Source organism: Canis aureus, chromosome 10, assembly GCF_053574225.1.
Source record: "Canis aureus isolate CA01 chromosome 10, VMU_Caureus_v.1.0, whole genome shotgun sequence".
NCBI lineage: Eukaryota > Metazoa > Chordata > Mammalia > Carnivora > Canidae > Canis > Canis aureus.
Genome location: NC_135620.1, coordinates 24,491,481 through 24,518,760, shown reverse-complemented (window position 1 = coordinate 24,518,760; position 27,280 = coordinate 24,491,481). Strand labels below are relative to the sequence as shown.

The 27,280-nt window shown below is 40.7% G+C and overlaps 1 protein-coding gene and 1 pseudogene across 5 annotated transcripts in view; both read right to left on the bottom strand.

Annotated features, from left to right (window-relative positions):
* The window catches only part of CATSPER3 (cation channel sperm associated 3), a 40,623-nt gene that overhangs the window by 8,219 nt on the left and 5,124 nt on the right, over positions 1–27,280 (bottom strand). For 3 of the 5 annotated variants that reach the window (XR_013387687.1, XM_077911727.1, XM_077911728.1), the window contains exons 2-4: positions 25,778–25,931; positions 5,610–5,849; positions 347–529 (exon numbers count right to left, since the gene is read on the bottom strand). Coding sequence is in view for 4 of the 5 variants with exons in the window: in XM_077911727.1 (XP_077767853.1) it covers positions 347–529; positions 5,610–5,849; positions 25,778–25,931 (577 nt within the window). In the remaining variant the exon portion in view is untranslated. Of the gene's footprint in view, positions 1–346; positions 530–5,609; positions 5,850–6,682; positions 6,918–25,777; positions 25,932–27,280 lie in introns of all 5 variants that reach the window. The other 2 variants (XM_077911729.1, XM_077911730.1) reach the window with 2 other exon arrangements.
* LOC144322865 (U2 spliceosomal RNA) lies at positions 25,386–25,555 on the bottom strand (annotated as a pseudogene).

Below are 27,280 nucleotides of genomic sequence, written 5' to 3'. Positions count from 1 at the left end.
GATTCTAGGTGGATTTGTGATAGCCTAGTCCCAAAAAGCCTATGTGACACGGGCTTCATTTCTAAAGTAAACTTAATCCAAAAGAGTTCTCTTTTGAGAACTCTTTTAAAGTTTTACAACCCTGTGGGACAAATGGGAATGCTCTAGGGAGTCACAAGATTAGAGAGAGAAATGGACCCCTGGGCAGGACCCTGGCCTCTCCTGAGAGGCTAGCCTTCCATTTCCCCAGCCCAGCTAAGCATCTGAACATGAGGAGGACCCCATGTGAGGCCCAGCCTGTCCACACACCCAGCTGGCTCTCCCTTTGTAAGGCCTCTGCCCCCACCACTGTTCCCAAACACAGTACCGTGGCCAAGCTGAAGAGGGTAAAGAAGGCCACAGCCAGGTTCCCCCAGTTATTCGGGTCACCCTTGTCTGGAACTCCAAACAGGCAGAAGCCCAAGATAGCGAAGATGTACATGAGGAGGAAGAGCAGGATGAGCACGGAGGCCACGATGTAGGCTGTCTGCCCCACGGCAGTGATGAGTGTCTGCAAGGCAGAGGTACTGGGGCTAGGCCAGATAGCCAGACTGGGTGGGGCTCAGCGGACAGGTCCAGTCTGCCCAGACCCCAGCTGTCCCCAGTATCCAGTGCCAGGCCTGGCACACAGTAGATGTTCTATAAAGGGTTGGATGGATGGATGGATGGATGGATGGATGGATGGATGGATGATTGTGAACTGTGTCCAAACTGAAGGCTGGACCAATCCAATAGTGGTTGATTGGTGCCTGGCCTCTATCCTCTGTCACTCATGGGCAGATGGTGCTGGTTGCCTCAGGCCTGGGTGTCTCTCCAGCAGCACCACTGGCCACTCCACTTGAGCCCTGGCCTGCCTTTGTGGTCATCGCAAGGTGTCCTGCTCCTGCCTCTCAGCTGAGGGCCAGCCCTGAATGCTCTGCCAAGCCCAGGAGGAGTAGGGGAGCTACCCTGGGAGTGGGAATGACGAAGGCTGAGAGGAATATGACTTCTCATTCTTTCTGGATCCTGTTTCAGATGCCCTAGAAAGTGGGCATTTGGCTTGCCTCCACACAGCAGATGTCTCCTCATTGTTCACTCTCTACACTCCACACAATAGGTGCTTAAGACATGGTCACCTACCTAGATGCTGCCACAGACATGATTTCAAGGCAGGTGACCATTATCATTTGTCACATTTCAAGATGAGGAAGCAGAGGCTTGGAAAAGCAAAGAGCCTTGGCCAGCATCACATTCCAATAAGTGGCAGAGCTAGAACCAACTCCTGAGCCCTTTGCCTTGTGCCACCAACTTCAACCATTAAAGCCTCATTTTCCAGGTCCAGAAACCATTTATTGGTTTCACACTATGAAAAGAAGCACTCGAGAGAGCTGGGCCCCAGGACAGGGAAGTGATGACAGTTTGGGATAATGTGGGAATCAGAAAGACAAGCTGAGAGCCCCGGCATTACCCTACGTGTGGACTGGCTTGACAGCTGCCCACAGAGGTGAACATTTCCTCTCTTTGGGAGAAGAAAATCAAGAGGTGAGATGTACAAAATTGCCTCCCTCCCTGTGACACAGAGACAGAACTTCTTTCACAAGAACTACTGCAGGTAAAGAAGGAAGTGGCCATGAGAAAATACTACACAGGCATACAGTACGGATGACGTCTGCCCAGGTGGGCCTGGAAGGGGCAGCCCTGAGCCAGAGAACCTAGAGCACCAGGGACAGGAGAGTGGAGGACTGGCCCTGGCTGGGGGCTGCACTTCCAGGCCAGTGTGAGGCCCAGTGCAACCTGAGGCCAAAGCTGAGCAGCCTCGAGAACAACAGTGGAGAAGAGGTCATGCTCACCAGAAGGCCTGACATGTGGGACTCCTGACAGCTGGCCCTGACAATGTCCTTCAAACACAATCCAGGCGGGCTCCATTAGTCTGCAGTCCAGAGGTACAGAAATCCAGTCCCAGTGGATGACTGCCCAGAACCCCACAGGCTGATGACTCCTCCCCATGGAAGTCCTGGGCTTTCAAAGCTATGACCTGGTTCCCATAAGTGCCTGATTCTGAATTCCCAAATTCTCTGGGGAAGCAATTCCTAGCTGCTAGCTCAGCCATCCAAAGCTCTAGGTTAAGCCACAGCTGCCCTCCTGGCCCTGGGGCATTCAGGGTAAGGAGAAGATCTTGAGGCATGGCAGGTGCCCAGGCCTGGCCACTCTCAGAGGGCCCTTCTGTGCTGCTGCTTAGATGTGTGGAAAGTGATGAGCTCCAAGAAGTAGGAGCCCAGCATCTGATGGTTGTTCTTTGGGCCTAAATACAGATGAACAGGGGTAGTGTGGCCTCCTGGTACCCAGCCAACAGAACCTCTTTGTGTGCAAAATAACAAGGAACTATTTCCTCATTGTCCAGGTTTATTGTCATGAGGTGGGGGAGACAGAATGTCATTTTAATTAATCAGAGGACAGGAGCCAAGAATTTGCCAGAGTACCAGCTCTGTGGGCTTGGAGGCTATGACTCTGTTAAAGCATCATTTAGACTTCAAGGAATATAAATTAGTACAGAGGTACAGGTCTCCACCTCCAGCTCCACCTGGCCAGTGTACAGAGGATGTGTAATTTAGAGTCACTTCTGTGCTCCTAGGGATCTGGGGTCCTATGATATCCCAAAGGCCATAGGTGAGCCACAGCCAAGTGGCCTGATGATCCCCAGGGAACAACTTTGGGATACGAGGCTCTGCTTAATGACAGAAACCCCTGAAGTCAAACATGGGCCATATGTCTGTGTGAATATTCTATCTGCATGCCCATGGGTCTCTGTTCATGTCTACAAGAACCAAAGGCTGTGGTCACCAAGCAAGCCAGGCTGAGCTTTGGGATAGATGTTGGCCAGCGGGAAGGGCTGTCTTCTCCTTACTAGATCCCTGCCCTGCAAATAAGGGTTATCCCTGCCACGCTGTAAACCTCAGGCCTTAGCCTCTAACAAGGCTGCCACAACATAGCTAAGATGGTGCACTTGGCAGATAGCTCATGCCCTCAGCTTCACAAGGAGTCAGTCTGGGTCACTGTCCCTGCCCCAGACCTCAGTCCTATATGGTTCCCTCCTCCTCACGCAGCCCTGGGCTTCCTTTCCCTCAGCTCACAGCCATCACCTTCTTCCTCACATGTTTCCCACCAGTTTCTGCCACTTTCATTCTGTGCTGACTTCTCTCCTGGCCTCACCTGAAAACCCTTTCCTTGGCAGGACATCATTCCTTAGCAGCCCTCTCAAGGGAAGCTGCCTATTCTTCCCAGCCTGATTCAGGAGGCCACCCTTGCCTCTCTCTCAGAGACGCTATCTCCATTGGTGAAGCTCCTGCTTCTAGAAAGAGCCAGCCTTCTAGCTAACCATTCCCCTTCATGTCTTGGAATCTCTGCCTGCAGGATCCACAACATGCTGCTGTCATCCTCGAGGCCTTCAGTATCCCTATGGAATATCAACCATCCCCCAGGCCTCTTTGTCCCTCAACTCCTTCATCTCCAGTGACCTTTGCACCAATTTAGGCCTCCACTATCTTGGTGTCTGTCCAACAACTGCACTAAGCAGACTACATTTCCAATCGCCTGATTGTGCCCTCAATCTGAGGTATCTATCACCCAGTATCTGCCTCCCAAGGACCTCCAGTCTTTTTTCCTGTCCACGTGGACTCCAATGCCTGGCACCTCTGACACATCCCTCCCCTGCTTCTAGGACACTTTATAGGGTCCATCTCTGGCCTACAAACAATGGGAGCCACTCTCAGCTTTGAAAGGAAGGCTGCCATGATTTGATGTACCCTTTAGAGATTCTCCCCAGCTGCAGGGGCATTTCTTTTTTTTTTTAATTTATTTTTTATTGGTGTTCAATTTACTAACATACAGAATAACCCCCAGTGCCCGTCACCCATTCACTCCCACCCCCCGCCCTCCTCCCCTTCTACCACCCCTAGTTCGTTTCCCAGAGTTAGCAGTCTTTACGTTCCGTCTCCCTTTCTGATATTTCCCACACATTTCTTCTCCCTTCCCTTATATTCCCTTTCACTATTATTTATATTCTGCAGGGGCATTTCTGCCCCAGGGCTCTCGCAGGAGTATGGGAAGCCAGTGCAGGAATCCTGATGAAGGCGGGTGAGAATGGTGAAAAGATGATGGGCAGGGTGGGGTGGGAGGAGGTAATAAGATGTGGACAGGTCACTAACCACGTAGGAGGCCGTGCAACAGGACTTTGAGACAGAGGCGTCAATGCTGACACTCAAATTTATGACCTGGCAGTTGAATGGGGGTGGGGCACAGCCTTCACAAAAAGATATAATACAGAAGGAGGGGCTGGAGTCTGGGGATATGACTGCGGGAGAGCGATGACTTCCAGCTTAGACAGGATGGGTTTGAGGAGCATGTGAGTTGTCCAGGAGGCTGTGAGTCTGAAGGTCAGAGAGAGCCATGGGCAGGTGAAGATCCCTGAAATGTGGAAAAGATCACCCAAAGAGGATATGCAGAGTTAGGGGAGCGGCGAAAAGAACTTAGGGTATAGTCCTGAGAAAACAGCACATAAAGACCAGGCAAAGCAAGCAGGCACCCAAGAAGTGCTCATGAGGCTGGAGGAACAGCAAAAAGAGGCAGTGAGAGGACAATGGAACTGGCCAGTGGACTTGGCAACAAAGAGATTGCTGACAACCTCAGAGAGGCTAGTTCCTTTGGAGGGAAGAAGCCAGGGCACAAATGACCAGTGAGGAAGCAGGGACTAGGAGTTACAGACACATCTTCCCAGGATGCAAGGGAAGGAGAGGAGAGGAGGGCTGGCCTGAGTTTGGGAGAGGACACACAGCCATGGCACTACATGAGAGCATGAAATGAGTGAATGGGGATCTGTGGTAGGGGAAGCTCTTTAACATTCTCCTCATCTTGTCCCCCAGGCCTGGGACTGCTAAGTGTAGGGCCCAGGTCCTAGCTGGGGGCAATCTCTCAGCAGAATAGGCTGACACACACCCTAGCTGGTCCAATGAGTCCAAAGCAGCCCCTTTCGGGAGAAGCGTGGACACAGGGCACAGTGCCAGGGAAACATACTGTCCCCGAGGTGAATGCTCAATGGCAGGTTGGGTCAGCGATGAAGTTTTTTCTGATACCTTCTGAGCAAAGAAAAACTAGTCACCTCACGACCTCTCAGCGGGAGCACCATCTCTAGAGCTGCCTGAACAAAGTAATGAGATTGTTCTCATCCAGAGAAGCAGCAGATTTTTAGCTGTATGGGGAAAGCATACAACTGAAAGTGTGTGACCAGTGCCACCAAAAAGCAAGAGACCCCTGGGAACATAGTTTAAAGGCCTTGCACCATGTAGCATGGGAGAGAGGAAAAGTTTGTGTGGCCACTGGAGCCAGCCACACCTCTCAAATCTCAGCTGTGTCATCTAACTGCTGAGGGACTGTGAGTCTCAATTTCTCCATCTGTAAAACAGAGATGATGACACTTTTCCTCATTAAGATTAGGTGAGATACCATTGGTAAAGATCAACCTGCCATACAGTAGGATTCAGTAACTGGATGATGGTGGTAGAATGATGACTTCATCAGGGGCTAGTGGGCAGACATGGCACCCCTAGGTCACTCACCCGGATGCCACGGCTATAGGTGATAAGTTTGAGGATGCGCAGGGATTGCATGCCATCAGCAATGTTGAGGTAGGGGTAGTGCTTGCCCTTGAATCTTCGGAGACCATAGGGGATGAAGATTGTGATGATGATGATTACATCCAGCAGGTTGTAGCCATCTTTCCAGTAGTTGATGGGGTCCACGTAGAGCTTCATGCAGAACTCGGAGCTATAGATGGACACAAAGACCAGCTCTGAGACCTGCAGGGATGTCAAGGGTTAGATGGTCAGGCCAAGCTGCAGCACCCCATAGTTCTGTCCTCTCCCTACCTGGGGCACCCAATTGGCTGTGTGCATCTTGGGGAGAGTGTACTCCTAGGTCCCCTGTGTGTGAGGGAAACCCAGGCAGAGCCCCAGGCACACAGTGGAGACATAGTATTGTGCCTGATTCTCTTCCCCTTCTGCGTCTCCCCTCCCTGCAGCCCTCAGCCCTGGGGGTCACAGCCAGGTCACACCCAGGTTGCTCAAGAACGACGGACTGACCAGAAAACAGAATGACCATCTAGACCCCAGTATAAGGCAACTCAACATATCAGGTGACCTGAATGTAAGCTTTCCCAAAGAGAAGATCCCAAGAGTTTTCTGGCCCACCTGAATATTCAGGAATAGAGATGAAATACTCAAATATCTACTAATATATATTAGTAATGTTCATCACAATACTGAAAATCAGTTAACTACTTCTGACGAACATTCTGCTTTTTTCCCACTTTTACACTTGATGAAATAATCTAATCTTATTCAAATTTTCATGCATCTATAACTTCAGGTGAGCAAAGATTGGTTCAAAGAACAGAGAAGTTAGCATACTAGAAGAGAAAGGGGAGAGCAGAGCAGGAAATGCCGTTGGAGGGGCAGGCCACATAGGGAAGCCCTTATAGGCCTGGTGAGAGCTTTGAAGTTTAACCCCCACCTTGGAGGATTCTGAGCAAGGGAGTGATAGGAACTGATTGGCATGCTTAAGAGACCTCCGTGGAAAAGAGACTAGTGGGAAGACTGGCAAGACTGACGACTAGTGGGGTGGGGGGACTTACGGAGGAAGAGGCAGGTGGCAGGCAAATGATTAGACTGGGGGATGGTTGGCATCGAAAGGAAGAGGAGAGAGTGTGTGTTTTGGAGGCTACCATGTCAGGACCTGGCTGCCGGAGTTGTGGTGTTCAGGAAAGGCAAGAGGCCAAGGAAGACTTTAGTGCTTCAGACAGAAGGGTCAGCGGTGATGCTTTCTCGGAGATGAATTTGGGGTGGGCTGAAGTGGGCTAGAGAGAGATTCTGGAGGGAAACAGAAAAGTTTGTGAGGTATGTCACCTTTTCAATACATGTCAGACACTACCACTGGAAAATGTAACTCAAGCCATAGCTACCCACTTAGATAACATGAAGGCAGCTGGTGTTTTTTTTTTTTTTTAATTTTTATTTACTTATGATAGTCACACAGAGAGAGAGAGAGGCAGAGACACAGGCAGAGGGAGAAGCAGGCTTCATGCACTGGGAGCCCGATGTGGGATTCGATCCCGGGTCTCCAGGATCGCGCCCTGGGCCAAAGGCAGGCACCAAACCGCTGCGCCACCCAGGGATCCCCAGCTGGTGTTTTTATTTGTCCTGCATACTTGTGTCTGTGGCCCTCTACTTGGCAACCATTTACATACCTTTCTATTTTTTAATGACTATGTAATATTTAAGATACACAAAAAGGTATAAAGAATAATATAATGAACCATATACTACCACCCAGCTTTAAGAAATAAAATATTAAAAAAAAAAAGAAATACAATATTATTATCATTGTAGGTAGTCTCCACTGACCAAGTCCCTTCCCTCTCACAAAAGTAACCCTACTGTAAGTCGGCAGCAGGTCATGCTCATGTATTTTATACTCTTACCACAAAGGTACCCCGAAAGTACATGGCATTTTTTTTTGCATTTTTTATACATTATGGAAACAGCATAGACCCTGAAGTATTCTTTGGCAATTTGTGTTTTGTTTTTTTGTTTTGTTTTGTTTTGTTTTTCATTTAAAATTACATTCAGGCGCCTGGGTGGCTCAGTCAGTTAAGCATCCAACTCTTGATTTCAGCTCATGTTCTCAGGGTCATGAGATTGAGCCCCATGCCCATTGGGTTCTGTGCTTGGCGGGGAGTCTCCTGGAGGGTCTCCCTCTCCTTCTGTCCCTCCTCCCACCAGCATGCACATGCACACATGTGTGCTCTGTCTCTCCAAAATGGATAAATCTTTTTTAAAATAAATAAAACTACGAGATTCATCTATGTTGGTATGTGTAAATGTAGTTTATAGTTCTACTACTATGTAGCAACACCACTCATGAAAATACTGTAATTTATTTAACCCGTTACCCACTGGGTGATATTTGGCTTGTTGGTAATTTTTACTATTGCAAACAACCTAAGAGTACAAAAAGAGTGAGTAAATTCTTGTATGTTTTATCATATCTGTGTATAAAGCTTCTCTCAGTTATATACCTCGGGGTAGAATTAGCAAGTTGTAGGATATGAGTAACTGCAACTTCACTGGATAGTGAGATGTATTTTCTGAAGCTATTGTACCAATTTAATACCAGCAATGTTCCCACTGTCTTCCCTGCTAACCAACGCTTCCCAGGGCTGAGCTTCTTCATTTTTGTCAGACTGATGAATATTTGTCATTTCTCTAATTAATGACGTTGGATGTCTCTTTATATGTTTAAATTGTAAACCACTTGTTTCTTACCTTTTGCCAAATTGCCTGCTGGACTGTTTTCGGTTTTTTCTTATTGGCCTACCAAATGATCACTTTTTCAGATATTCTGAATCCTGATTCTTTACCCGTCATATGTACTGAAAATATCTTCTCCTACACTGACTTATGTTTTCACCTTTTCAATGATCTTTTGATAAACAAAAATTTAAAATCTTAATGGAATCAAAAGAACCAAACTGTTTTTTCATGACATATATTTTGTATTATATACTATATATATATTATAATACAAGCTTTAAAAAAAGCTTCCTGGGGCACCTGGGGGCTCAGTGATTGAGCGGCTGCCTTTGGCTCAGGGTGTGATTCCAGGGTCCTGGGATTGAGTCCCACATCAGGGGACTCAGCAAGAAGCCTGCTTCTTCCTCTTCCTCTTCCTCTTCCTCTTCTTCTTTCTCTGCCTCTCTCTCTGTCTCTCATGAATAAAAATAATTTTAAAAAATCTGTAAGAAAAAAAAAAAAGGAAAACTTCCCCTCCTGAGATTATTATAAATATTCTATTCTAAACATTCTGAAGTGTCACTTTTCACATTGGGTCTTTAACCCTGTTGTGTACGCTGTGAGGCAGAGATCCAGTTACATGCTTTCCCCACACACACACCCTATGGTCCTAGTACTGTTTCTAGCAGTAGGTACTCTTTTGCCCCTCACCTACAGCGCCCCCTGACAGGTACCAGGTCTCTGTATGGGCCAGGATCTATTTCCCAGCACTCTTACCTATTGCACTGGCTTCTTTGTCTACTACGTCATCACTCTTGCCTTCATTACTAAAGCTCTACACAAAATTTTGTCTGGTTAAGTCTACCCTTTTCTCCCCCTTTTAACTTTCAAAGTCATCTTATTTGCTTTTTCTCTTTAATTCTTTTTTTTAAAGATAGATTTATTTATTTACTTATTTATTTATTTATTTATTTATTTATTTATTTATTTATTTATTTATGATAGAGAGAGAGAGACAGAGGCAGAGACACGGGAGGAGGGAGAAGCAGGCTCCATGCCGGGAGCCTGACGCGGGACTCAATCCCAGGACTCCAGGATCGCGCCCTGGGCCAAAGGCAGGCGCTAAACCACTGAGCCACCCAGGGATCCCCCCGCCGCTTTGTTTTTTTCCCCCGCCTTTTTTAAAGATTTATTTATTTATTTATTTATTTATTTATTTATTTATTTATTATAGACACAGACAGAGAGATTCTCTTTGTTTCTCTAAATTTTAGCATCAGCTTTTGGCAACCCATGAAAAACACACTGCCTTTATTTCTTATTGGAATTGCACTGATTTTACAGATTAATTTGGGGAGATTGCATCTCTAAGAAATTGAGCTTTTCTATCCATGGTCTGATAGATCTTTACATTTCTTTGTCTTCTTTAATGACCTTTATATATTTGAATATTGTTTTCTCCTTAAGGATCACATAAATCTAGGGGCACCTGAGTAGCTCAGCCAGTTCCTGAGCCACTCAGGTGCTCGGGTCATGATCTCAGGGTTCTGGGATAGAGCTCCAGGCTGGCCTCCCTGCTCAGTGGGGAGCCTGCTTCTCCCTCTGCTCTTCCCCCACTACTCATGCTCCTGCTCACTCTCTCTCAAATAAATAAAATCTTTTTTAAAAAATCACAAATCTTTTATTAGATCTATTAGATTTTATTACATCTTTTGTCTAAATACTTTGCATATCTTGCTATTTGAAGTGCTGTTTTACAGTTAATATACTAAATGTAATTAATTTTATTTATTAATCATATATCCAGCAAACTTATTGGACTTAGTATTAACTTTACTAACAATTTTTTTCAGATTCTTTTGAGAGTTCTATGCAAAAATGACAGTATTTTTCTAATCCTTAAAAGAGAATACTGCTAAAGTTTCACCACTGAGTGTGAATTTTGATCCAAGTTTTACAAAGTACCCTTAATTGGGTTAAAAATAAGCCCTTTCTATTCCTAGTTTGCTAAGTTTTTATCTTAAAGGATATTCATGATAAACTTTTTTCTTCATCTTTTGAAATTATCTTTTTTTCTCCTCTAATATTTTAAGCTGGTTAATAAAATATGTAGATTTTTCTAATACTTGCATTCCTGAAAAAAACAAACCTGGCAATAACATATACTCTTTTTCATTCATTTTCTAATTCAGTTTCCTAATGTTCTGTTTGGGATTTTGTATTTTTTTAAATTTTTTTTAAGATTTTCTTTATTTAATCATGAGAGACTGAGAGAGAGAGAAAGAGAGAGAGAGAGAGAGGGTCAGAGACACAGGCAGAGGGAGAAGCAGGCTCCATGTAGGGATCCTGATGTGGGACTTGATCCTGGGACTCCAGGATCACAGCCTGAGCCGAAGGCAGGTACCAAACAGCTGAGCCACCCACAGATCCCCATGGGATTTTTGTGTTAATGTTCATGTAATTGGGTGTGATCTTCTTTCTCATACTGTCCTTGTCTAGTTTTGGCATGAAGATTATGTCAGCCTTACAAGATGAACTATATGTGGGCAGGGCAGGTATACTCATTTATCTGATCACTTGCAAGCATTTTATGTTTGAAATTATATCTTCCACGAATGTAAAACCATCTAGTACAGGTTAGTTTGTAGGTTTTGGGGATAAAGTTTTAGCAACTAATTCAACACTTTATACCCATTAAAAGAAATATAAGGACATATAAAAATTAGCTCAGTTTTTTGCTTTTTTGTTGAAAGTCAGTTTTGTCAATTTTTTTCTAGAAAATTATCTTATCTCAGCTAGGTTTTCAAATTTATTGACAAAATTATTAGATTTCTGACATCTACTGTATCTGTTATTTTAATTTTAAAATGCTAACATACATACATACATACATACATACATACATAAGCAAGCAAGCAAGCAAACAAGCTAGCTAACATGAGGGTACATGGGTGGCTCAGTGGTTGAGCGCCTGCCTTTGGCTCAGATCATGATCCCAGGGTCCTGGAATCAAGCCCTGCATCAGACTCTCCGCAGGAAGCCTGCTTCTCCCTCTGCCTGTCTCTGTGTCTCTCATGAATAAATAAAATATTTTTGAAATAAAATAAATACTTACATGAAGATATGCTGAGTGAAATAAGTCGATCAGAGAAAGACAATTATATGGTTTCACTCATGTGTGGAATATAAGAAATAGTGAAAGGGCTTTTAAGGGAAAGGAGGGGAATTGAGTGGGAAAAATTAGAGAGGAAGACAAATTATGAGACTCCTAACTCTGGGAAACAAATAAGGATTACAGAAGGGGAGGAGGAAAGGGGGCGTGGGGAAACTGGGTGACGAGCACTAAGGAGGGCACGTGATGGGATGAGCACTGGGGGTTATACTATTTGTTGGCAAACTGAACTTAAATAATTTTTTAAATAAATAAATAAATAAATAAATAAATAAATAAATAAATAAATAAATAAATAAATAAAAATAAAAAATAAAACGCAAGCCTAGTGGCGACTGCATGGCTCAGTTGATCAGCCATCTGCCTTCAGGTCAGGTCATGATCCTCGGGGTCCTGGGATCAAGCCCCACATCAGGTTCCCTGCTCAGCAGAGACTGTGCTTCTCCCTCTCCCTCTGACCCTCCCCTCTGCTTATACTCTTGCTCTCTCTCAAACGAATAAAAAATCTAAAAAAAAAAAAAAAAATCCTAACATGATTCAGGGCTGTCATTTGTCTTGATTGTCTCATGAAGAAAGCTATTTTATCATCGTTTTCTAAGATCGAACTTTGGCTTTATTAATACTATTGAATCTTTGCTTTCCTTAAAAAAAGATTTATTACTTATTCACGAGACGCAGAGAGAGAGATAGAGAGGCAGAGACAGGTAGAGGGAGAAGCAGGCTGCATGCGGGCGGAGCCTGATGTGAGACTCACTCCCGGGTCTCCATGATCACACACGCCCTGGGCTGAAGGCGGCACTAAACCGCTGAGCCACCCGGGCTGCCCCTTTGCTTTCTATTTCATTAATTTTTGCTCTTATCTTTATTATTTCCTTTTTTCTACTTTCCTTCTTTTCTTCTATTTTTCCTTCCTTTTTCCTTCTTTTTGATTTTATTCGGTTGCTCTTTTCCAAAAGGTCAGCTCATTAATTTTTTAAATTGAGGTATAATTCTTGTACCATAAAATTCATCATTTTAAAAAGTAAAATTCGTAAGGGGGGTTTAACTTTTGAGTACTCATAACCTTTGTTTTTGATTAGGGTAAAAAAATATATATATATAACATGATAAGTACACATTTACCCATTTGTAGGTGTACAATCAGTTCAGTGGAAGTAGTGCATTCACAATATGGTACAACCATCACTACCATCCATTTCCAGAACTATTTCATTTTCTCAAGCAGAAGCTCTCTACCCAATAAGCAGTACCTTCACATTCCCCTCTTCCCCAGCCCCCAGATAACTCCATTCTTTATGTCTGTGTTAATTTTCCTGTTTTAGGTACTTTAATACTTTCACTTATAGTGAAACCACACAATATTTGCCATTTTATACCTGGTTTATTTCACTTGGCATAATGTGTTCGAGGTTCATCCACATTGTAGCATGCATGTATCACAATTTCATTCTTTATAAAAGCTGAATAATATTCCATTTTACATATAGACCACATTTTCTTTATCTATTCATTTGTCAATCATGTGTCATGTGGCAATTCATGTGTCCACATGACTTGCTTCCACCTTTTGGCTACTGTGAACAATGGTGCTATAAACACTGGTGTACAAGTATCTGAGTTTGTTTCCAATTCTTTTGAATATACACTTAGAAGTGGAATTGTTGGATCATACGGCAATTCTATGTTTAACTTTTTGAGAAGATGTTCTCTAGAGCTTTTACATGATTTAACATTCCCACCAGCAATGCACAAATGTCCTAATTTCTTCTTGTCTACATCACTAACACTTGTTCTTTTCCATTTTGCAGTTTTTGTTTTCATAATAGTTGTAATAATTAGGGTGTGAAGTTGTATCTAATTGTGGTTTTGATTTGCATCTCCCATTCTAAAGGGATGACTAGTGATTCTGAACATCTTTTAATGTGCTTATTGGTCATTTACTATCTTCTTTGAAGAAATGACTATTCAAGTCCTTTGGGCATTTTTTAAAATTTAAATTGAATTTACCAACATATAGCATAACACTCAGTGCTCATCTCCTTTGGGCATTTTGTAATTGGGTTGCTCATATGTTGTTATTGTTATTACTGTCAAGTTGTGGGAGTTATTTATATAGTCTGCATGTTAACCCTTTATCAGATTCAGGATATGCAAATACTTTCTCCCTTTCTGTGGCTTATCTTCTCACTCTCTTGATAGTGCTCTTAGACTCACAAATGTTTTTATTTAATGAAGTCTAATTTATCTACTTTTTCTTTTGTGGCCTATGCTTTTGGTATCATCTCTAAGAATCTATTGTCAGATTCAAGGCCATAAACATTTACCTCTATGTTTTCTTCTAAGAATTCTAGCTTTTATACAGTTAATTTTTTAATACGGTGTGAGGTAGGGGTCCGACTTTATTCTTTGAATGTGGATAGCAGGCTGTCCTAGAACCTGACGAAGAGACTATTTTTTTTAAAGATTTTATTTATTTATTCATGAGAGACACACACAGAGAGAAAGAGAGACAGGGAGGGAGAGACACAGGCAGAGGAAGAAGCAGGCTCCATGCCGGGAGCTCGATGTGGGACTCAATCCAGGGTCTCCAGGATCAGGCCCTGGACTGAAGGCGGCGCTAAATCGCTTGAGCCACCTGGGCTGCCCAAAGGTTCTTGCCCCAACTAAACAGTCTTGGCGTTCTTGTCGAAAATCAATTAGCCTACTTAATTTGGTTTTATCTCCAGAATTTCAATTGTATTCCATAGGTCTATGTTTATCCTTATGCCAATACCACACTGTTTTTTATTATATCTCTGTAGTCTAAAGTTTTGAAGTCAGAAAGTACAAGTCCTCCAACTCCGTACTTCGTATTCAGTAATATTGTTTTGGCTCTTCAGGGCTCTTTGCACATCCATATGAATGTGGGTATTCCTTTGTTAGGAGGTTTTTGATTAGTAATGTAGCCTCTTTACTTAATATAAGTCTGATCCAACATGTCAGTCTTCTATTTTTCTCTTGAGTCAGTTTTGCGGTTAGTATGTTTCTTGTAATTTGTCCATTTCATCTAGGTTGTCTAATTTGTTGGCATCCAATTGTTTATTCTTCTCTAACCCTTTTTTCCTATAAGGTCAGTAGTAAAGTCCCAACTTTCATTTCTATTATTAGTAATTAGAGTCTTCCCTTTTCTTTAGCCAATTTAGCTAATACTGTCAATTTTGTCAATCTTTAAGAAAAAAAAAGGAAATTTTGGTTTTATCTCTTCTCTATATGTTTATCTCACTCTAAAATTTTTTATTTCCTTCTTTCTGCTAGCTTTCAGTTTGGTTTGCCCTTCTTTTTCTAGTTCCTTAAGGTATAAAGTTAGGTTACTAAGGTACAATCTGGGATCCCTGGGTGGCGCAGCGGTTTAGTGGCTGCCTTTGGCCCAGGGCGCGATCCTGGAGACCTGGGATTGAATCCCACCTCAGGCTCCCTGTGCATGGCGCCTGCTTCTCCCTCTGCCTGTGTCTCTGCCTCTCTCTCTCTCTGTGATTATCATAAATAAATAATAATTTTTCTTTCCTAATGCAGGCATCTACAGGTATGTATTTCCCTCTGAGCACTGCTTTTGCTGCATAAGTTTGTTTTTTTTAATTGAAGTATATTGAAATACAATTTTATATTAGTTTCAGGTGTACAACAGTGATTTGACACATACATTATGCAATGCTCACCATAGTAAGGGTAGGTATATGTGTCATCAAAGTTATTACAATATTATTGACTATAATCCTTATGTGCTATGCTGTGTGCTCATTTTCATTTACCTTACTTTCTAACCTCCCTTGTGATTTTTTTCTTTGACCTACTGGTTATTTAAGTTTATTTCCATATATTTGAACATTCTTCCAGTTTTCCTGCTATTACTGATTTCCAGTTTCATTCCATTTTTTTTTAAACTTTTTTTTTAATTTTTATTTATTTATGATAGGCACACAGTGAGAGAGAGAGAGAGGCAGAGACACAGGCAGAGGGAGAAGCAGGCTCCATGCACCGGGAGCCTGACGTGGGATTCGATCCCGGGTCTCCAGGATCGCGCCCCGAGCCAAAGGCAGGCGCTAAACCGCTGCGCCACCCAGGGATCCCTCATTCCATTTTTGTCAGAAAAAATACTTTGTATGATTTCATATTTTTAAATTTATTACACCTTGTCTATGGCCTAACATATGGTCTATCCTGGAGAACGCTCCATCTGCATTTGAGAAAAATCATTTTATTTTCTTAGTGAATTGACCCTTTTGTCAAAATACAATATCCTTGTCTCTTGTAACAATTTTTCCCTTAATGTCTATTTTGGCTGATATTTTAAACCCATCTGAGCTCTCTTTTCATTTCTACTTGCATGGAATAATTTTCTCCATTCTATTTTTTAAGATTTTATTTATTTATGAGAAACACAGAGAGAGACAGACAGACAGACAGACACAGGCAAAGGGAGAAGCAGGCTCCATACAGGGAGCCTGACATGGGACTTGATCCCAGGTCTCCAGGATCATGCCCCGGGCTGAAGACAGCACCAAGCCGCTAAGCCACCGGGACTCCCCTAAAATAATTACTGATAAAGAAGAAATACCTCTGGCATTTTATAATTTTTTATATGTGTCACATCTCTTTTGTACCTCAATTTCTCTATTACAACTCATTTTCATGCTTGATTCTTTTGTAGTGTACCACTTGGATTCCTTTCTCTTTTCTTCTTCTATATATTTTTTAGTTCTTTACTTGGTGGTTACTTTCATGATTACATTTAAGCTCTTAAACTTCTAACAATCCATTTTTAATACAACCTTAGCTTCAATAGTATATAACAATTATTTCCTTAGAATTTCATCTCCCCCTTTCACGTTTTGTTGTCACAAAACACATCTTTATACATTATGCACCCATTAACTATAATTATTGTTTTATGCATTTTTATTTTAAACCATATATACACATAGTGTGTGTATGCACACACATACACATACACACACACATATATAGTTACAAATTAAAAATATAATACTGACCTTTTATATTTACCTATGTAATTACTTCTATAAGTGGCTTCAAGTTACTGTCTAGTTTCTTTTCTTTTTTAACCTTCTTTTTGAAGATTTTATTTATTTATTCATGAGAGACAGAGAGAAAGGCATAGGGAGAGGGAGGCAGAGGGAGAAGCAGGCTCCCTGTGGGAAGCTCAATGTGGGACTCAATCCCGGGACCCTGGGATCACAACCTGAGCCAAAGGCAGACACTCATCCACTGAGCCACCCGGGCAACCCAGTTACTGTCTAACTTCATTTCCACCTAAAAGACTACCTTTAGCATTTTGTGTAGAGCTTCTACCAGCAAACTCTCTCAGCTTTTGCATATCTGGAAATGTCTTATTTTCTCTCTCTCTCTCTCTCTCTCTTAAGTAGGCTTCATGCTGGATGTGAAGCCCAATGCAGGGCTTGAACTCATGACCCTAAGATCAAGATCTGAGCTGAAATCAAAAGTCAGATGCTAACTGAGCCACCCAGGTACCCCTCTCCTTCATTTTTTGAAAGACAGTTTTGCTGGATATAGAATTCTTGGTCAACAATATTTTTCTCCCAGTGCTTGAAATATGTTCTGTCACTTTTTTCTGTCCTCCACAGTTTCTGAGAAACCAGCTGCTAATCTTATAGATAATACCTTATATGTGACAAATTGCTTCTCTCTTGAGAGTTCAAGATCCTAAGATTCTCTTTGTCTTTGGTTTTTGACAGCTCAATTATGTGTCTCAGTGTGGATCTCTTTGTTTGTCCTTGGAGTTTACAGATTCTTGGATGCATATATCCTTTACCAAATTTGGGAAATTTCTAGCTACCATTTTTGTTAAATATTCTTTCTGCCTCTTTCCCTCTCTCACCTCTCTTTCTGGAACTTCCAATATGTATATGTTGATATGCTTGATTGTGTCCCACAGGTCTCTTAAACTCTGTTCATTTATCTTTCTTTTTTTTGTACTTTTTTTGTTGTAATTCATTTATCTTCATTCTTTATTCTTTCTGTTCCTCAGACTAAGCTCAATAGATTTGTCTTCAAGTTCACTGATTATTTCTTCTACCTACTCAAGTCTGCTCTTGAACTCTCCAGTGAATTTTTCTGTTATTGTACTTTTCAGCTCCAGAATTTGTTTGGTTCTGTTTGGTTCTAATTTCTATCTCTTTATTGACATTCTCTTTCTTGAGACACTTTTTCTGGTTACCTTTAGCTCTTTGCCCAAGGTTTCTTTTAGCTCCCAGAGCATATTTTACACAGTGGACTTATTAAAGTCTTTGTCTAGCAATTCCAATGTCTATGCTTTCTCAGGGACAGTTTCTATTCATTTCTCCTGTATAAAAGCCATACCTATTTGTTTATTTGCACACTTAATTTTTTTGAACTAGACATTTTAAATATAAGGTAGTAACTAAGATTTTAATTATTAGAGAGACAGAGAGAGAGAGAGAGAATGAGCAGAAGCAGAGGGAAAGAGAGAAGCAGACTCCTTGCTTAACAGAGATCTCCATCCCAGAATCCTAAGGTCATGAACGGAGCCAGAGGCAGATGCCCAACTGACTGAGCCACCCAGGTGTCCCTACAATGTAGTAACTCTAAAAATCATATTCTTCCCTTTCCTCAGAGTCTGTTACTTTTTCTGAGTAGTAGTTGTTTTTGTAAAATTGTATTCTTTGCAGGGTGCCTGGCTGGCTCAGCCAGTAGAGAATATGACTTGATCTCAGGGTTGTGAATTCAAAGCCCCACATTAAGTACAGAGATTACTTAAAGATAAAATATTTTAAAAACTGTATTCTTTGTCATATGTGGTATTTGAAGTCTCTTCCTTTAGCTAGTGTTTAAAGAGAGATTTTCTTAAATGCTTCAAGTGAAAAGAAGAAAAGGAGGGAGGAAAGAAGGAACAAGAGAAGGAAGGAAGGAAGGAAGGAAGGAAGGAAAGAAGGAAGGAAAGAAGGAAGGGATAAAGTAGACAATACAATTCTTTAAGAACAAAGTCTGCTCTACTGCTTCTGGACCCAAGGAGACCAGAGTCCCTCACTGAGAACTCAAGCTGCCATCTTTAGGACTATCACCATGCTGAAAAAGGGAGTGGGTCAGGGACATATAAAAATGTTGCAAAGTTTTCTTCACTTTTAAAAAAAAATAAAAAATAAAAAAAATAAAGGTTGACTCTTTCTTGGGGCGCCTGGGTGATGTAGTTGGTTAAGTGTCCAACTCTTGGTTTTAGTTGAGCTCATGATCTCAGTCATGAGATTAAGCCCTGCAACAAGCCCTGGGTCATGCTCCAAGCTCAGCAGGGAGTCTGCTTAGGATTCTCTCTCCTTCTCCCTCTGCCTCTTCCCCCAGCACTCATACTTTCTCTCTAAAATAAATATTTTCTTAAAATAAAATTTAAAAGTAAATAAAAGTTGACTCTTTCTTGATTCACAGTTTACTCATTTGCTATAAAACTTTGACGATTTTTCAGAATTCTGACAGTTATTGCCTCTTTTCAGGTATTTTTTTGGGGGTAGATGGACCCCTTAGAGCTACCTACTCTACCATTTTCACCAATATCACTCCTTCATTTTTGAAGGATGGGTTTTCTGGATGTAGAATTCTTGGTTGACAGTCTTTTTATTTCAGTACTTTGAAAACAACACTCCACTGCCTTCTGGCCACTGTAGTTTCTTGGGATAAATAAGCATTAATTTTATTGAGGATACTTTGTATGTGATGAATCACTTCTCCACAGGTACTCTCAAATTCTTTGACTTACAACAGTTTGTTCATGATGTGTCTAGATGAATTTCTGAATCTTAGAGTTTACTAATATTTTTGGATGTGCAGATTGTTTTTTCATCAAATTTGGGGAATTTGGGGCCATTGTTTCTTTGTATTTTTTCTGTCCTTTCCTCTCCTTCTGGGATACCATATTTGATGGTGTTCCACAGGTCTCTGCTCATTTTCATTCCTTCATTTTTTCTTTCTGTTCCTCACACTGGAGAATCTCAATTAATCAATCTTTCTGTTTTTCAATTTCTTCCTCTACTAGCTCAAATCTACTATTAAATTCCTCTAGTGAAATTTTCAATTATTGCACTTCTCAACTAAGGAATTTCTATTTGGCTCTTTTTAATAATTTCTCTATATTCTCTATTTGATGAGACATTCCTCTCATACTTTCTTTTAGTTCTTTAGATATGATTTTTCTTTAGTCCTCTGAACATATTTACAATAGCTAATTTAAAAAATCTTTGCTTAAGTAAGCCCAAGAGATGGGCTTCCTTGGAGACAGCTTCTACTGAGTGTACTTTTATTTACTTGTGTGGAGGCCATACATTCCGGTTTCTTTGCATGTTTCATGATTTTGTTGTTCTTGGAAAGTGGACATTTTAAATTATAGAAAATTGGAACCCTGGAAATTAGATGCTGCCCTCTCCTTAGAATTTTACTGTTGCCATTCCTTTTTTTTTTTAAGATTTTATTTATTTGAGAGAGAGAGAAAAAAAAAAAAAAACATGAGGAAGAGTAGAGGGAAAGAGAAAAGCAGGCTCCCCACCAAGCAGGGAGCCTGATGCAGGGCTCAATCCCATGACCCAGGTCATGATCCCTGAGGTCATGACCCATGCCAAAGGCAGATGTTCAATCAACTAAGCCACCCAGGTGCCCCCCCTTTTAAAGGGACTTTCCAGAAGTACTTCTGTGAAGTCTGTATTCTTTATCATACATGAACAAAGTCTCCATAGCTAACTTAATGGCCTGCTAATAAATGGATAGATGTTTCTATAAATGTCAGGACCCACTAAGTCTCTGAGCCTTTTCTATGAGGCTCTGAGTGTTGGGGCATATATTTAATGTTCTAGCAGTTTACATCTCTGTCTCAGCCTTCATTTTCTGCTTGCAGAGTCTCAAGATTTTCCAAAGGTGAGAGATCGGGGTCTTCTCAGAACTTTCCTGATGCCTTCATTGAGATCTTCCAAAATAGTAATAATTTCTCAGAGTTTCATAGCTAATCAAGGTTTTTCATGCATGTTATTTCCAATGACCTCACAGCCATCCTGTGTGTATTAATAACAGTGCTTTACAAATGTTGATGCTGAACAATTTCGAGATTAAGTAACTTGCCAAAAACCTCAATTCGTATAACACTGAAATCTGTCTGCATCCCTTCCACAGCACAGAACATCCCTGAGGCTTGCAAACCAGGGCCCTACAGGATGTATGTTTTGTGACCCATATGGCCTCTGTAAGGCAATCAAAGATTCAGATTCCTCAACTCAGCTTTTTCCCTGACTCCTATCAAATCCTATACCTAACATGATGTTCTACAGTCCATTACCAAACACTATAGAATACTGGTGTGGATGCACTGCCATACCAACAAGCTCACAACAGTACCAAATGAACATTGATCCTCACATTTCAGGTGTTGATTAGGGTATTCCATCACCTCCATGATTTCTGACCCCACATTATGTTGATGCAGGCCATTTTTACCACCAAGAAAGAAATTTGTTATTTACCATAAATAAAGACAGAGTATATTTTTAACCTTTTTATTTTACAATAAAACATACATATAGAACCAAATAAACAAATATATAGCTTAATAGACTGTTACAAGACCAATACCCCGGTAACTATCACCTAGGTCAAGGAAAGCAACTTTGTTCACCAGCCATCCCAAAAGTCCTTCCATGTGCCCCATTCCAATTACAACTTCCTTCCTTTCCCCCAAAGTGACCACTATCCTGATTTTCATAGTAATCACTCTCTTGCATTTCTCTATAGATAGGTACCCCTGTAGATCCCTGGAACTAATACTTTAGTCTTCTCCTTTAAAATTTTAAAAAATTTGTTAAGTCTTTTAAGTCTTCCATTCCTTTTTTCCTTTCAGTTTACTTGTTGATGAATCCAAGCAGTTTGGTAGAATTTCCAGTCTGGATTTTGCTGACTACACACTCATAGTGCAGCTCAGTATGCTCCTCTGTCCTCTATTTCCCAGAAGTAGGTAGTTGGATCCAAAGGCAAGATCAGATTCATGCTTCATCTCTTTGGCAAAATTTTAGGCTCTGTTCTTTCATAGCAGGCATATGTCTGCTTGTCTCTCCTTTTATGACATATGGTAGCAGCCACTCATACTCATTGCCTAGATTCATTACTTCACCAGGGGTTGAAAATAGTGATATTTTAATTCTACCATTTTTTCATTTATTAATTGGGATACTTCTATAGAGTTTTCCTTACTGATTATATGGTCACTCAGTAATATGGTTCGTGTAAGGTCAGTAATGGTTGATTCTTTATCTTAATTTAATAGTTTTTTAAATAAAGGATTAGTTCTTTTTTTACTCTCCAAAAGCAACATTAGTTTTCTGGTTTCATTATAAACTTATGGATTGTTTGATGAGTTTCAATCCATTGTAATTATTATCCTTTTTGAAGCTCAAAGTGTCCCATCTTTTGCAAGTTGGAGTCTCTTCAAGTAGTCTCCTAAGTCCTTTTGATAGGACTCCCATAATCTTTGATAGCTTCCTTGTTATGTGTATGACAAGATATTCCTGATTCATCTGGTATATATTTTGCCTTGACTGGCAGTCAATCATTTCTCTAAGAATCCCTTAGAGAAACAGCATTTCAACATCACATTATGAGCACTAAAGATGCATAATTACTGAGTGGCAATGTTCTCGGTTTTTCATGGTTAAGGATAAAATACTTTAGTAATTTATCCTGACATTTCCAACTTAAATGTCAAAAGAAAGTTTTTAGTTATCTTTATCTGTTTGTCCTTTCTTCCATGAGTATCCTAGTTCTCAAGAGTACTGAAGATAATAGAACTAAACTGCCACATATTTACCCACCTGCTTTATTCCATATTATAGACTCAACAGTTTCAAAATGGCACTACTACTAGTGTCGCCACTAAATTGACTTCTAAAAATGGTTTAAAATTTGTTTTGCTTTAACTCTCCCCATTCTCCTCCAGTTTTGAGTCACACTATATCTTCACTGTCATGGGATAGATTCATTATATGCTTTCTTCTTGTTAACCCACAATTATGATTAGTTCTACCAATAATTGTAATTAGCATTCACCACCCATCCTAATGTTGATGTGTCTCTAGTCATCTTGGTTGGATGCAACTTATTCTTTGCCAGATTCCGAAGTAAGGGCTTAAGGGAACACTATCACCCAAGTGTTTTCATGATTATTGACAGTTTCTGTGTGTGTGTGTGATCTGAAAGTCAATTATAATGGATCTAGAATTCTTGGTTTACACTTTCTTCCCTTAAGTATCTTAAACACGTTACTATTTTCTTTTACCATACAGCATTATCACGGCAAAGCCTGCCAATACTTTCCCTTTCCTTATCAGCCCCTTTGCCCAGATGCTCACAATTTCCTCCATCCAATTTTTTACTAGAATGTCTTGGTGTTTGTTGTTCTAAATCCATATACTCAGGGGTGCAACACGTGCTCTTTCAATAAAGAATTTCAATTCTTTTATTTCAGGTAGCATTTCTTATAGATTTGTTTGCTCCATCCCTTTACTTTTTGTTTCAAATTCAGCGACTCTTATTATCCTTATGTTGGATCTTTTCTTCCCCCCATTTTCTTTGTCTTTTTAATCTTTTTTTCTTTTTCTTTTTTAACTTTAAAGTAATCTAAACCCAACATGGGGGGTCAAACTCACAACCCCAAGATTAAGAGCTGCATGCTCCACTAACTGGGGAGCCAGCCAGGTGCCCCTTCCCTCATTTTCCATATTCATCATTTTCTCTTGAATCCTTTTTATTTCTTCATTTCTGATTGAGTTTTAAAAATCTCCCCCATTGGGGATCCCTGGGTGGCTCAGTGGTTTAGCGCCAGCCTTTGGCCCAGGGCGCAATCCTAGAGTCCCGGGATCGAGTCCCGCGTTGGGTTCCTGGCATGAAGCCTGCTTCTCCCTCTGCCTGTGTCTCTAACTCTCTCTCTCTCTCTCTCTCTCACATGAATAAATAAATAAATAAATAAATAAATAAATAAATAAATAAATATTTTTTAAAAATCTCCATTAATCCAATACTTCTAAGCTTACCCATTATGTTTACTCACTCTTAGTTTCATCTTCATTTTTGAAGTGACTTTTATTTCTAATTCTTTCCTGAGTTTTGTTACCTCACCTCTGTTCTTTCCTATCTCATATCATTTTCTTTCCTTCTTTTTAAAAAGATTTTATTTATTTATTTGACAGAGAGAGCAAGCACAAGCAGAGGGAGAGGCCAAGGGAGAGGGAGAAACAGACTCCCCACCAAGCAGGGAGCTCAATCCCAGGACTCAGATCATCAACTGACCTGAAAGGCAGACACTTAACTGAGCCAACCAGGCACCCCTTGTCTCATGATCTTGAAAATTTACCTTGTTTTGAAATAACATGCTACAGTTTTTATCTGTTTTTTGGACATGTCTTTGTGGTGGGCTTCTACTATCTACATGGATATTATTCTGTACTTCATTCTCTTTTCTCATTTCATAATTCTGTATGGGATTTTACCTCAATCTCTTTCTAGTATACTTTTTTTATATGACATTAGTTTTCCTGAACTTTTAGATGCTATGGCTCTAACTTCACATAACTCATCTGTTTTGGTGGTGTGTTTTAAGATGTGCTAGCTTGATTTTTAAGGTTTCTTTGTTCCATTCCCCTCCTCCAATTTTATCTGGGCCTTCTCTTCCTTCAGCTCTGGGTCTCTACCCTGCTCAATTTTTATTCCACTCCCACTATTTCTCCTAAGTGGGTGGAGAGCAGGGGGTGTGTCCCTGAAGGGAGCCCTAACTGGTCAGTCTTCAAAGTTCACAAGGTTTAGACTGTTCTAGGCCCTTCAGAAATTACTATGAACCTCTTGTACTAACCCAGTACTGGACTGAACAACACTCTTCCCAATATCAAATGCTGTACATCAATAGATGAATGGATAAGAAGATGAGATGTGTATACACACACACACACACACACACACACACACACTGGAATATTACTCAACCATCAAAAAGAATGAAAGCTTTCCTTTTGCAGCAATGTAGACGGAACTAGAGGGTATCATGGTAAGTGAAATAAGTCAGTGAAAGACAAATACTGTACAATTTCACTCATTTGTGGAATTTAAGAAACAAAACAGATGAACATAGGGCAAGGGAAGGACAAATAAGACAAAAACAGGGAGGGAAATAAACCATAAGAGACTCTTAATCATAGGAAACAAACTGAGGGTGGTTGGAGGGGAGATGGATTGGGGGAAAGGGTAATTGGGAGATGGACATCATTAAGGAGGGCATGATATAAGTAGCACTGAGTGTTATATGCAACTGAGGAATCACTAAATTCTACCTTAAATTAAGTAATTTAAGATTACTTAAGTTCTACATTATATACTAATAATACAGTATAGGGACACCTGGGTGGCTCAGCGGTTGAGCATCTGCCTTTGGCTCAGGGTGTGATCCTGGAGTCCCAAGATCGAGTCCCACATCGGGCTCCCTGCATGGAGCCTGCTTCTCCCTCTGCCTGTGTCTCTGCCTCTCTCTCTCTCTCTCTGTCTCTCATGAATAAGTAAACAAAATCTTTAAAAAAAAAAAACCTAATAATACAGTATATGTTAATAAAAAATGCTGTTCTCATATCAGCCCATATTTTCCAATTACTATTTTTTTTAATGTCCTCTGCTTCCTCTCAGAGACTCATACTGTGCAGCTGTGGCTCAGAGTAAGGATATTTTTTTGACTAGTTTTGATTTCGATGCTGCCCATGGGTTTTTGGTTTTGCTCCCAAGTTGCTCATTTTTTTAAAAGATATATGTATATAATATCTCACACTGACTGCTGAGTGTGGAGCCTGACACAGGGCTCAGTGTCACAACCCTGATATCATGACCTGAGCCAAAACCAAAAATTGGATGCTTAACCCACTGAGCCATCCAGAGACCCTCCAAGTTGCTTTTTTTTTTTTTTTTTTTACTACACTTGATCTTAGCCAAAAGGCCGAGAAGTGATGCTTTTTTTTTTTTTTTTTAAGAGGAAATTCAGAGACTGAAAAACCATGTCATCACTGCTACTATTGCTATCATGTTCCTAGATTTTAGACTATATTTTTCAAGTCCTTGAGAATTTTTTCTATGGAAAATTTTCTTGAACGAAATGTCTTAAAATTTTTTTAATGTTTTCACCAATAAAAAGGATGAAACAGAAGAAAGTTAACCCATTTTGTCTGCTTACCTCAAAAAGTCTGAACAAGTTGTATTTTGTGTTATAATCAGTCCACAAGACTACAAAAAAGGCATTCAGTGAGACGATGCTAATCATCATTATCTTAAAGAGACGACTCATTATGACTCTCTTCACAAATGCCTGACATTGGGTATCTTTCCTCCTGTCAAAAAGTTGAATAAGAGGTGTGATTATCTTACAATAAAACTAGATCCCAAACATTACACACATTTGCAGAGACTAGGGTCTGCTTTATCCCCTCTGTCAATATAAATTTAAATATATTTTTAAATTGCAACACAATGCAGGGCACCTGGCGGGTTCAGTCAGTAGAGCAAGTGACTCTTGATCTCCGGGTCATGAGTTTGAGCCCCACACTGAGTACAGAGATTACTTAAATAAATGCATTTTTAAATTGTAACACAATGCTAATTGAATGACCAATAAAATATGTATGATGACTCCTGAGTTGATCTGTTCCCACTTAGTTACTTAGTTCCTTTTCTTTGGACCTCTGGGGTGGTGCGGGGGAGAGGTTACCAATTCTTCTTAAGCAAAACAAAGCATTATCTTCATTTACTCATTCAACAAATTTTTACTGAGTGATTACAAATGCCAAGCAAGGCAGCAGACAGCAGGCACTGTGGATACAAGGTGAACAAAACTAAATATTGTCAGTCTAGTAGGAAAAACTGGTAATAATCAAATCATCACCCATACAAGTGCTCACAAATCAATGATTAAAAAACTGGACACCCTAAGAAAAAAATGGGCAAACACACAGTCAATTCATGAAATAAATACAAATGGTAATGAACTTCCCCCAAAATGTTTAGTAGCATTACTAACCAGGGAAATGCAAATTAGGTACAATGATTGTTTTTGCTTATGAAATTAGCAAAGACTTGGGGCTCCCTGAGTGGCTCAGCAGTTCAGCGCCACCTTCGGCCCAGGGCGTGATCCTGGAGACCCGGGATGGAGTCCCACTCTGGGCTCCCTGCATGGAGCCTTCTTCTCCCTCTGCCTGTGTCTCTGCCTGCCTCTCTCTCTCTCTCTCTGTCTCTCATGAATAAATAAATAAAATCTTAAAAAAAAAAAAGAAATTAGCAAAGACTTAAACATAATAGTATCTAATGCTGGGAGTAGTTACTGTGATGAGGCAGTCTCATAAACTGCCTGGGGGCATGTAAATTGGCCAACTCTTCTGAAAAGCCTTAGTACTGTTTGTATCCTTTGATCCAAGGAACCTATCCCAAGAGAATGCAATCTGGAATAAAGTGGCTTTGGCCAAACATGTTCATCCCACCATTATTTAAGTAGTGAGAACTTGGAAACACTTTAAAAGTCTAACAAAAAAGACTGGTTAAGTACATTATGGCATATCCATCTCATGGAATATTATATAAATACTAAAATATGCCTATGCACTTTCTATGGTTTAAAAAGATGTTTATGATCCACTGGGTGGCAACGGATAAAAACAAAACAAGATACACAATTCTCTACTCAATA